The sequence below is a fragment of the Sturnus vulgaris genome, chromosome 1, assembly GCF_052056855.1.
Source record: "Sturnus vulgaris isolate bStuVul1 chromosome 1, bStuVul1.hap1, whole genome shotgun sequence".
NCBI lineage: Eukaryota > Metazoa > Chordata > Aves > Passeriformes > Sturnidae > Sturnus > Sturnus vulgaris.
Window position 1 is genome coordinate 31,414,464 of NC_142243.1, and position 12,848 is coordinate 31,427,311.

The following is a 12,848-nucleotide window of genomic DNA, read 5'->3' on the forward strand; positions in this document are numbered from 1 at the left end:
TACTGTTAGAACTGTGTGTTTTACTCAGCAACCCAAACCAGAACCTATCAAAGTCCTTGAAGCAACCCAATGGGCCCTGAAGTGCACCATTATCTCATTTAATAAAACCTGCCCAGTATTTTTCATCTCACTGAAGCCTAACAAGAACACTAATGTGACCATCTGAATTGCTGAAACTGTAAATTCTTTTGTGGCTAAAGTGATATGAAATACAGCTATTTCTGGAATCCCATATTTACTGAAACACTATCAAGTTCATGGGACATTTTGCATATGTAACACATTCACAGAGAGGGTTTTTAGAAAACAATCATGGACTTTTACTCTCTTGAGGCCAATCTGAAATAAAACACATCAGGTATACAGGGAATGTATGAGATGCCCAAACACAGGAAACTTACAAACCTCTGACAATTCTTTACAGTCTCGAGGACTGCAAGATAACTCTTGGACCTGTCACCACTACTGAGAGCTGCCAAATCATGCTGTCATGACAGTGAACCAAGCCCCAGGAATACCAATGCTCCAAAATGCATCACAATGGTGCAATGCTGCATGACAGTAATTTACCTGGAAGTGGATGTGGTGCTTCTTACCTCGTGAATTGCATTGAAGAGGCTCCAGTCAAAGTTTGTTAGTTCTAAGGCAAGATCCCAGGTGTTAATTCCCAAAATCCTCACAGATCTTTGCTGCAAGTCCTCATTTTCAGAAAATGGGTTCTAAATGAATAGACAAGAGCAAAACAAATTCCTCAAGATATGCCAAAGGTTCTGCCATGAAACAGTTACTGGGCTAAAATACCAAAGAGAGCTGAGTAGGTAATCTTCTCTAAGTGCACTCTGAGGGCTTTTTTCCCCACTAATCAAAATGAAGGAGCTATAACCTATTTAATAAATAGCTTGAAATGGGAAATGGGTCAATAGGATCAATGATTTGCTTTGGAGAGTGAGGCCTTCTCCCTCTCTCCTCCTTCTCTCTCCCTCTCCCAACCTTGAATATAAAACACTGGCTAAGCAGACAGCATAATGAAAATAAAATCCCAGAAACTATCAGAAAATAAAATCTAAATAGAGACATCAGTAAATTTTCTGATACAAAAGAATCATTCTGAAAAAACACTGGATTAAGAATAAATACAAATAACTTGCCCTCCAGTCCACTTTTACAAATAACATAAATCCATATATTTTATGATTAATCTATCTCAAATATAATCAACAAAGAGTAAAACACTGTGGGTTCTGATTCATAAAAGTTACTTAGTATATTACTGTGGAGTGCTGTGGTACTGCTGGTGTTCAGGGTCATTTGACATTTCCATTATTAGCTGGGATTTTCAAAGTTTTGCATTTCTCTTAGCCGTTTTAACCTCATCAGTCTGAAACTTGGCACATGAACCGTCTGCCAAGATGAAAGATTATTCTTACCAGCTAAGCCATTACTTTGGTGCTATATTTCTGACAGTTATAGCAACTTTTGCAATTTTTATTACATAACTAATGAAACTAGGTTGGCTGTCACCTGTCTACACTGGAAATCTTCCTTTAATATTCACATTTTTAGAGATGGCTTGAATGCCGGAGGTAATGGGGATGACAGATTACAATGATAGTGGCATGTCAGCTCTTGGGGGCACATTGATCCAACAAAATGTAAATAGACATTTCTCATCCTGAGGATGAATGCACAACATGTAGAAGTCAGTTGCCATACAGTCCCTACTCTTTCCTGGAAACATCTGCATAATTAGCAGAAAACTATTGACACAACAAAGTGCCTGACTGTGCCTGCCTCACTGATGTTTTGGGAAAGTATGGAGGGAGGGAGTTTGCAATCCTGGTTTCTGGAGACAGAGGGAAGGATGAGGGAGATCTGCTGCCTCTCCATCTGCTGACCTTCCCAGCCCCAGGGGGAGGATGGAGAGACAGACAGGCAGAAGGAAGGGAGATACACACCAGCTGGCCACGTGGCTGCCACAACACAGGGGTCACACTGATGGGTCTTGTGGAACTCACACGACATCTATTTCCACATGTAGTAATTCCACGGAATTTGTCCACCACTTTGTACGATTATGTACCAGCCAAAGTGCTACAGAGGCACAAGGCAGGGCGGGGAGGAAAGAGTCATAAGAGCCCTGAATAATCCTCATCCCATCCATTCTGGTACACACACAGGTCAGCTTTTCCAGGCTGATGTAGATTGAAAGATTTAAGCAGCACAGAAGCTTTGGTTTATTTAAAATTGATGAACAAATTCCATTACTGTTCAGTCAAATAACTGCTGTTAATGAAAGATTTTATTTTCTTTTTTTAGGAATAGAGCAGCTCAGTAAGGTTTAGTAAGGAAGCAAAAAATAAATTCTGCATTGAAAAACCCTCTGAGAGGAACACTAAGGTTTTGATTAGGAGACAGAAAAACAAAAAATGGGAAATATACAATACCAATCCTTACCAAAGAATCGGTCAGATCTTTTCGGTATACAAACATACGACTGGATGACTCCAAAGATTTTGAGATAGCCAAATCATTTGGTTGTAGCTCATGTTTTTCTGTAAAAACAGCAAAAAACCCACAGGAGTTTCAGGACAGGAGTAAAAACTATATATGAGAAACAAAGGTACAATTGTATTTGTGAAGCCACATCAACTTCTTAGAAGGTAACTAAGCATCAAATTCAGTCTCTGTGGGGACCCATCATTTCCACCCCACTCAGGCAAGATAAAGGCAAGATATCTCTGATGGACTAGAGCACAAAAGCTTCCTGCTTCTGCTTTCAAACTACTCTTCATACAGAACAGAAAGAAACCCTGAAATCATCTGGTCTAGCCTCCTATGCCTTAGAGAACATTTAATTTCAACCCAGTGTATCTAGTATAAATGAGGTGACGTTTGTTAGAGCAGAGTGTCTCAGCCTCCAGAGATTGAGCTGTTGTGTGTCACTGGAGACAAAACTAGGAGTGGAGATTAAATCATTAGCCACAGCCATTCAACAGGAAAATAAGTTTAAAGGATCCCAACACCATGAAATTAACCCCACAGAGCAGAGCTGAGAAGTCCTTTGTAACACAGTATTTACGGTAATTCTTCTAGACTTAGAGCAAATACTTTAGGAAATATCTGAATAAAAGAGCAAGACACTGATAGCAAAGAGAAAGGACTTTTATTTCCTCCAGAGTGCTGGTTCAGCTCTGTGGAATCTTGGATGAACTAGAGAAAGGTGGGGGGAAAAATAAAGCAAAACTCCAAACACAGCTTAAAAACTGCCCTGCAAAAACTGTCACTTCCTGCAGGCTCCAAGTAATCCTCTGGAGACCTGATACATGGCAGACCCAAAACCACTCTAAGTACAGACAGCTACCCTGGGCTCTGCATTGCCCATGCAATCGTCCATGAGGAATAGGACCAAGAGGAGTCTGAGAATCCAACATCATTTCAGAGAGTTTTCCATTTTATCCATACTCACTTATCCATTGATACACAAATACATTATGCTGAACTATCATTATGTTTTTTCAAGGTAATTTTGAATAAAGACCTTGCTTAATCATTATTGGAGTACAATAAAAACAAGTTTTCCAATGCTCTGCTGCCCTCCAAGTGGATGAAAGACAAGAGTTCTAAGTCACACAAATAGCAAAAACACAAAGCAGAAAAAAAAGCATAGCAGGTTGGTGTTTATTACTTGCAGTACAGGATGCACAAGAAGAAAGACCCTGAAATGGTTGTATTTCAAATTAACTCAGGCAATGTAACTAAATAACATTTTAGGGGTTATAAAGATCATGTACAAATGGCTTTCCTACTATACCTGCATTTTATTTGCTGTTTCCCATTGAACAACCAAGTGGCAACCACTTCTATTTTGTGGCTTTCCTGGGAACCAGTATAGTATTTTTCATTATTTATGAATGGTTGGTTTTCTTTAGCTAAGCAGGCAGTTAGAACTAGATTTATTGCTGTCAGAGCAAAACTTGACCTGCTCTTGAGCAGGAGAGAAAGACCTGAAAAACTACAGCAGCACAGTGATTTTGCAGTGCTGTGAAATGCACTGGAGGTGAGTTTGGGCACACACAAGTGTAAAAAGAGTATGCCTGAAAATGATGTAGCCTGGATGGCCAGGACATCCACGTGTAATGCTCCCAGTGGCTGCTCTGTGCCCAGGCTCTCAATAACCAGAGCAAGGCATCATCTCCTGCCACCCACACCTGTGCATTCAAAAATACATCCATTTAATTGAGCTCAGCATGGGGGAAAATAAGTGATCTTCCAGTTCTGAATCAAGAACAAGCCAACACTTGGGTGTATTTCATTTAACTAGACTGACAAAGAAGCAGCAATGAGTGCTGAAACTTAAAAGATGCATCCTTTGTCTTAGGGGGTCAACACCAACTAATGTTATCTGAGAATATAGCCAAGACATTCTATACTCTTAGTCCTTTTGTAGATTCAGCTCCGTGGTTCTATGCACCTAGTTAAATTGCTTCCAAAACCCACTACAACGATCAAAACAATTTGACTAAGGAGCTTGAGACTTGCCAATCACCAAAGATGATCTTGGGCTGGTCCCTAGTATCACTCCATGATCTTGATTTTTTCTTAAAAAAGAAAATAAGCCCTTCTATTTAAAGACTAAAACTATGTCATTACACTACATTACAAACAAAGGTAAAAGATGTCAGTTATTGCTTACAAAATATTGCTGAGATTGCTCTCAGTATCTCAATTGTGCAAATACATGTCTTCTTCCTTTCAACTCAAGAATATTTGTTACCTATGCCATAAATTAAGAAACAGTTATGCACACAGTATTTGCTATTCCAGTCTCTATTTTTAAAGCAAACCATGCCTCACTGCCTTCAAAATTAATTTAAATTCCAAAATAGGAGATTCATCTGTGGAAAAGAAATAAAACCTTGCAATACTGCTGCAGACTGAGAGTTCTTTACACTCCCTTCCCAGCCAGGAGATGCTACATCCCACAGTACCCAAGAAAGAGCCGTTGCCATGGAAACAAGTCTCTGGGAAGCAGCTCCTCATTGTTCCCCTGGTCATCCAGCTGTGGGCCCATAGAGGAACAGCTGTATCCTTGCATCAGAAAATGCCAGCCCTGCCTTACCTGATGCAATAAAAGGTAAGTAGCCAGACGAGGGGAAGTTACTTACCACCAGAGAATGAGACTGTCACCAGTGCCAACTCCTCCTCCGGGTATTGGATCTTTTCTGCCACGATCTTCAGGATCTCCTGAGCTGAAGTTGACACTTGAGCTTTCACACTGACATAGGAGTGCTCTGTTATATACACACGGCAGAAAACTGCACAAAGGAAGAAAGACATGCTCAGCTGTAGGCAGAGATATCTGAACAGAGCAAGGAACAAACTTGCAGACCCCACCACAGAAATGCCTCAGCTGCCTGGCTGCTGCAGGAAGGGCAGACCCGGCACCCTGACATAAAGGACATGAAACTAAGCATAAACATCACCCTTTTCCCCCCTCCCCACTTCCTGTCCCTGGGAAATGAGAGAGGTAAGCAAATGGAAACAGAGACTCCCACAGCAATATCTATTTAAGACTTCCTACCCTCAAGATTTGTCACAGACAACGTCCTTCACTGTCTATCTTCTCTGAAAGTCAGTTGTCACCATTTTTACTCCCTTCATTTTAGGTTCAGATAAATCACTGTCCTTTCAGTATATTTCATATGTGCGGCAGAAATTACTTTGGACCTCCAATTCTACCCGGAACAGGAAGCTTTGAAAGAATAGTGCTCCCAGGTCTGAAGCTCTGAAAGAACAGCTTCAAACACTCCTGATAGCTTATCTGTCTAGATATCTAAACTACTGACATTGCCAGAGTACTTCAGCACCAGCAGAGACTGCCCAAACAGCCATACAATCAGTTCTGACAATTCATTTCCTGAATCACAAGCAGCACATATAAAAGGGACTGGTTTGGAGAAATTCCCTGGGCTCACTACTTCCATTGAGGTCCATGGGTCGGTTCAGCTCTAGGAATGCTGTGGTCAGCTCAGTGATTGCTTTTTTCCACTACAAAAAGGGATGTACGCTCTCTCTGCCCGACAGAATTTTAGGTTTACATCTTTTGCCAAGTTTGCCCTAGCTAGTTCTTTGAAATATGGCTTCCACAATTTAAGTGGAAGAAACTGAGCTGCAGACTTGCATAAATATTTTGAAAATTACATTTGCTAATCAGAATCGTCACAGCTCTTGGTTTCACGCTCGCTTCAGTGCTTAATTAAACTTTCAATTTCCTTCTACTCTAGCACTTCTTATTATAGACAGGCTGCTACCATGCCAATACAGGACAACTTTTTCTTCTCCAGAATGATTGTATCTTTTTTGATTATCTTTACTGACAGATGTATGTAGCAATAGCTCTTTGGTTGTCCTACAGATTTTCATGGCTTCAGGGCACTTTCATTAGTGAAGACTATGCCAGAAGCAGTTAAGGCATCTATCCTTGAGAACAGTGTTTTTTCCTGTTGTAGTAAAGAAAAAAACGAATATGAGAATGAAGGAGGAACTTAACATTGAGTATTAGGGGGAAAAAAAGCCATTTGATTTTATAATTACTTTTCAACCTGTCTCTGCTGACAGAGAGTAAATGAGATGCTCATTCTATGGCAGAATCTTTTATCAGAATGGATACACATCATGAAGATGGAGACATCCAACTGCACTTTAAATTACTAGGTAGAAAAACAAATTTTTAAAATCTGACAAGAATATTTGGACTTCATATGCAAACTGACACACCTAGCTTACAGTGAATTTGTTTGAAATGTCCCCTCTGTCATTTGCAAGGGGACAATGACAGCAATGTCAATTCATAAATAGGTTATTGATATATCCTTTCTTTGACACTGAACTAAATCAACCCACGGGCCAGATGCTCAAGCACAACCACCATAGTGATTCTCCCCCTCACACCTTTCCAATGTTCTGGCTGTGGTATCTCGGGATGGACCATATCATCTCTTCCAGGAGCCTATGCTGCTCCTCTGTGGGAAGGAGCAAATGCCAGTGGGAAGAAGCAGCCACGGGCTGCAAGTTGCCCTGGTAATGATTGCAATAGAGGATAAAACACCTCTAGTCAAGGGGCATGGTGCACCTTGGACAGACCCATCCTCCACAAGCACCATCAGCCAGACAGCACTCCACCACATAGGGTCAGATGTCCACCTTCTCCATCTGTCTCTCCTTTCTTCTCCTTCACTCTGGCTATTTTATTCCTTCAATCCCATCATAGGCCATGGCTCCTGCTCTCAAAGAGTGAGACAAAAGCAATTTAATTCAGCCAGGACTGGTCTTGCTGGGTCCTGTCCTGGTGACTGTCTTACCACAGTCTGTCCCCTCTCTCGCACCAGTACACTTTCCTTTTCATTCACCCACAAGCTGTGTCCAGCTTTGAAAGAAGAATAAGCATGGGGGTTCTTATCTACAAACAGATTTTTAGCAGAAGGCTTGGTAAACATAAACCTCAAAATCCCCTACATTTGAAGCACAAAAAGAGGATTATCTATCAGCAGCACATACTGTGCAAGTCTTTCGACTTGGCGTAGAATGAGCTCAGTTTTTATTCTGTCACAAATGAGGACTAAAAATACACTGACTTCAAGTGAACTTCCGGAGTTTTGTTCCCAGTAAGAAATGAAGAGATACTGTCAAAGAGCGAGGCTGCCAGGTAGGAGGTCCTTCTGCTGTTCCCTGCTCTCGTACACAGTGTTCTCCTCTCTGCCTCCTTCCTCACTCACACATTACAGGAGGGTGACAGCCTCACTGCCTCACAGTATTACAGTGATGGGGGAAATTGCCTTTTGAAATGGCTGACATTAAAGTGAAGTGGCACCTTGCACTCCACCCAGAGATGTTTCTGAGCAGAGAAGGAACTAAGGCACATTCCCAGAGTTAGCAAATCCTGGCCCATTTCACATGACAAGCTTCTTCATTCACCTTTCATAACCCAGATATAGGTCAAGAGACTGAGAGCATGAAATGGAGCAGAAGTAATGCCTGGTGGACGGGCTGCCAGCACACCTGGGACACACACAGGACTGTGACAGGGGTGCTGGAGAAACCGGACAGGGCAAAAAATCCCGTGAGATACCATGGCACTGTTGAGCCCTGCAAACCAGGAGGAAGGAAGGTAAACTTGCCAAATATTTCTTCTTTTGCACCCCTAAGATGTTGTTCAAAAGCTTTATGTCAGCTAAAGAATATATACATTGAAGTCCTTGAGAAACAATTTTATAGTTTTCGAGCTTTTCCTCCACTCTTTCGTTTATACTCACTTTCTTCTGTTTCATTCATTGTTCCTCTGTGCTGCAGCCAGTTCTCTTTTACACTGAACTGGTGGAAAAAGGTTTTATTCTGTGAGGGAGTGGAAAAGAAAGAAAGAAAAAAAATTTAAAAACCAGTGATCTTTTGCATCCCTGCTGTTTACAAAGCAGTAATTCACAGAATACAGCATTTAACCTATATGCCTGGCCAAAAGATTTCTGTATAGGAAGTACACCCACCCTTTCTTGGAGCAGTAAACTGGGAGTTGCCTTACTAAAAAATGGCCAAGGTGGGGATTTTGGAGGAAGCAGGACATGCCAAGGCTAAGCAGCCTGCACAATTCAAGGTTTTCTATATTCATGTTCAGAGCCTATTTCTTATACACTTATTCTTACATACATTTCCTATGTAGCAATCAGCCCATTTAGCAATTTCACTACAATCTCATGCTCTGCCTGGAAGTTTTTGCAGTAACATTTTAATCTTATTACACACTTCAGCTTCAGCCCAGTAAAACTGATGAGCACAGTGAGTCACCTCTGTGCAGTTTGCACGCCAACTTTCTCTGGCTGCAACTTCTCCCTCCAGTTAAATAGACAGATTCATGTTCCTCTCTTTTTGTCTGTCCCTGTCACAGTAAATCTGCCCTTTGCTATGTTTACTTGACATCCATGTCAATGCCTATGTTCCCCAGCTTGCTACATCCCTCTAGCTCGGTGGGGACACGCTCCCAGGCCTCTCCTGAATTTTGACATCTTGTTAACATGCTAATACTGTCACAGCCACTGCAGGTTAGCTCACACTGATGATATCAAGGATGCATTCAAAGGGAAAAAAAAAGTTCCTTAAGAAACATTGCAGGTCTAACCTCACTGATGTGTCCTGTCATGTTTTTGGTCACCAATCACTTTCAGTTAAGAAGCCAAGAAACAAAAGTGAAGTGGGCAGAGGGGGAAAAAAGTGAGATGATAAGTTATCTAGCAATCAGCAACAATCAGCATGGCATTACCTTTCGATGAGGTGAATACTCATCTACAGTGCTGAAACAAAAAGGAAAATCACAATTATTCTTTCTAGCCAAACTAGCTATAACAAACTTTACAACATCAGAAAGTTTTTAACTGTAAATTGTCACTGCAGAAGGGCTGCAGAGGTTCTTCAGGAAAAGCTAAAGGCATCTGACTCAGCCAGAGAACTTTCCTTTGATTTGCATAATCGATGTAGTGAAAAGCAATGCTGCCAGCCCATGAGCTGTTGGAGTAGGCAAACACAGCAGTCAGGGTCACCCTTAGGGGCACAGCTTCCACTTCCCCAGCGGCCAAACCACGGAAACAACCTCCATTTGTTGGAAAAACATGCCAATTAAATGTCTTTTATAGATGCCATATTATTAGTAAAATAATAACTCTGAGATGACTATTCCAAGTGATTTGATTCTCAGTTCTGCAGAGAATGAAGGTGGCATCTGAAGTCACAGACTGCAGCTTCTGAGGGAATTTTTGCCAGCTTGTCCATAAACTATTGCTCTGTCTGTAAATAATCCCAAATGAAATTGATGGGAGTGAATGTTGAATCACAATCACTGCCCAACAAACATCAGAAAAAAATGAATAATCTAGCTTTAGTTTTACGAAGAGATGATTTGTAAAACTGAATATACCACTTGTATCACTCATCACTGAATTACAGAAAAATAGCAACAAAAATAAATTATACTCTGAATAAAAGAAGACTTGATCTCTAACATAATCAATACTTACTGACGGCGATGCATCCCGAGTATCTTCTGAAATTCTTTCAGGTCCTTCTCAAGAATGGGATACTCATACACATCATCTAAGACATTTCTGTATATTGTCTACAAAACAAAGCAGTATCTTAAAACATTTGATAACTCAAACATTCAAGGCATCACATCAGTGGTCTAAGTCAATTCAGGCACTATCCTACTTAAACAAGTTTTATCATTATATTTATGCAAAACCCGTAAGGAGAGAATGTTCCTATTTAAATTTTTGGAAATATTCAATATTCAGCTTGTCTTTGGAGAAACAGTCTTACTTAGTACTGTGTACCATGTGAGAGGGCAAAATGCTTGTACTGTTTTGTCTATAAACAAGAAAATTTGAAACGCCATTTGTGGCTACTACCTGAAACCTGTGTTAGGTCAGAATAACACATTCTGAAGCATGACAGCACACCACACAATCATCACTTAGCCAAAATGATAACAAATAGGTTCCTTAGATTAAGACTTTAAAAATGGTAAATATTCTACTTTACCTTTCCTCACATTTGCATGCATTTTAAAGAGTTGATATCTCCCACAGCTCTCCCTAGCTGTAAACTAATACATAAATAAACCTTACTTTTAATTTTGGGGAAGACATTGTCATGATTGAAATTCTAGGAAATATTTTCTCTATACTTTTTCCACATCATAGATCCTTCTCTTTCCCTTCTAAGGAAAGGAGGATCATATGTATGAGCTGAGTTACCAGGTTTGCTCTAGCCCCCACATTCACAGATTTCTGGATGAAAGATTTTAGCCTACAACCCTGTATGCTGGTTTTGCACTTGTAACTACAACCATCACTAACATTATTGCTGTTCAATACTGCACACAGGCTTCCAGAAGAGGAATTGTGAGACAGTGCACAGTCACACACCTCCATGGCCAGAAAGCCCAGACAGGTGGAACTCAGTGTGACATAACTGATGCCTGAAATTATGTCCCCTTCCCAGAACAGCAATACACATCTAGTACCAAACAGCAAAAATCCTAAGGCCTCTGCTTCCATGTGCAGCGTGTCATGCTTAAAAGACAAAACAAAACACACAAAAAAAGGAATCTCAAGATCTTCTCCATATTGCCTTTGTCTTGAGAGAGTGACTGAAGAGATAAAAGACCCTTAAAAAGATCTCCACTTGCAGACAAAGAGCTTCATCAGTAATAGTGGAAGATACTGCAAAGTCTCCTAAAATACTCTCATCTTTCAACCAGCAGGGAAAAAATATACATTGAAAAAAAATCAGTAACCGGCTTGACTTTAGATTCTCAACAGCAGCACTATTTTCAAATTAATAAAGGAATTATAAGAGCTTTTGGAACTCATACAGAAATATGAAAATAACTTTTCTAACAAGTAAGGAGCAATATTTTATTTATCAAAAATACATAAAGCTATGCTGCTCTCCATGTTCCCCCAGCAAACACCATGGAATAGGATTTCACTCCTCAGTCAAAGTAGCATCTCTTACAGACACCTTAAAACTCTCTACATCCATGATCCTCTGGATACTGACTGCAGACCATATTCTGACAGATAGGATTGGTGTGTCCAAGGAACCTCCACATCTTTGTAGTTTTATTTCTTACCCTCCTAACTCTTCCCATTTTCTAGAGACCATGGGAGTTCCATAAGTTTCATATTTAAAATAATGCTCTTAATGTTGACTGTACTGAGAGGATTTCTATTCATACTGACTATATTTAAGGCATTTAAAGGAGACACATGTAAATCATTTTATAACAGAGATTTCCTGAAGTTCTAAGTATGAACAGAATATGTTTTATAGATTTTGCTGTTGGGACTTTTTAGACACAGTATATAATTAAACAGTGCTGAAATGCATCACAGAAATTGTTTCAATACCTTTAAAAATTGTTTTAAATGCTCATCTTCGTGTAACCAGTCTTTGTAGAGAGAAGTCCACTGAGAGACCAAGTGTAAGACTTTTCTTTTCCTACAGGACACATCAGAGTCATCTTCTTTCCCTTGGTGGTTCTTAGCACAATAGGTGCAATAGGTTAAGGAACATGTAATAAGATCTCAAAGAAACTTTAAAATTAACTGCTGGCAAAGACTTTACAAAAATCTCATTTGCTAATGAAAGGTTTTTTCCACTGCATTGCTAGGTTTTAAATGTTTTATCCTGTCTGGAGCTTTAGGAGTTTCATAACTTTTGGGAATTAAATTCTCAGTACTAGGAATGTCAATTCATCCTCTCTGCCAACAGGATTTTTTTCCTTTACAGATTAGAGAGGCGAGTCTATAAAAGTAAAACCAATTCAAAAGGAATTATACAATGTTCAGTCATGTCTTTTCTGCAGAACTGAGAATGAGCCTTTGTCCTGCACACCGATGCCAATGTGAATGTCTGTGGGAAGGAGAGCAAAGCATCATTAACAATAACACAAAAAACAGGCCAAGGAAGTCAATTTCTTTTTGCCTGCACAAATTACACTATCGGCAGAAGTGATACAATTAAAATGAAAAAAAAAATGTAATATTATTTCTATCATTGTTCCCTATTCATATGGCAGAAACACCAAAGGTCAGATGATACCTACTCTGTACACTGTTCCTGTCTCTTCATGGCTCTTTATTTTCTAAGGTAAAAAATTGATGTTTTCACCACAGAAGTAAAAGATGGGGAAAAAGATTTTAAAAAATCAAAAAAATTTTTATAGCTGCAAATTTATTCAAGCATTAATCCATAGCGTCATAGCATATGGAAGTAATTAGAAATACATGAAAATAATT

General features: G+C 39.9%; 1 protein-coding gene across 1 annotated transcript in view; it reads right to left on the reverse strand.

Moving 5' to 3' along the window:
• The window catches only part of RAPGEF5 (Rap guanine nucleotide exchange factor 5), a 156,538-nt gene that overhangs the window by 20,962 nt on the left and 122,728 nt on the right, over nucleotides 1-12,848 (reverse strand). The window contains exons 13-19 of the mRNA XM_014893578.2: nucleotides 11,958-12,102; nucleotides 10,062-10,159; nucleotides 9,311-9,341; nucleotides 8,313-8,391; nucleotides 5,166-5,315; nucleotides 2,455-2,552; nucleotides 597-719 (exon numbers count right to left, since the gene is read on the reverse strand). Coding sequence (XP_014749064.2) covers nucleotides 597-719; nucleotides 2,455-2,552; nucleotides 5,166-5,315; nucleotides 8,313-8,391; nucleotides 9,311-9,341; nucleotides 10,062-10,159; nucleotides 11,958-12,102 — 724 coding nt within the window. The remainder of the gene's footprint in view (nucleotides 1-596; nucleotides 720-2,454; nucleotides 2,553-5,165; nucleotides 5,316-8,312; nucleotides 8,392-9,310; nucleotides 9,342-10,061; nucleotides 10,160-11,957; nucleotides 12,103-12,848) is intronic.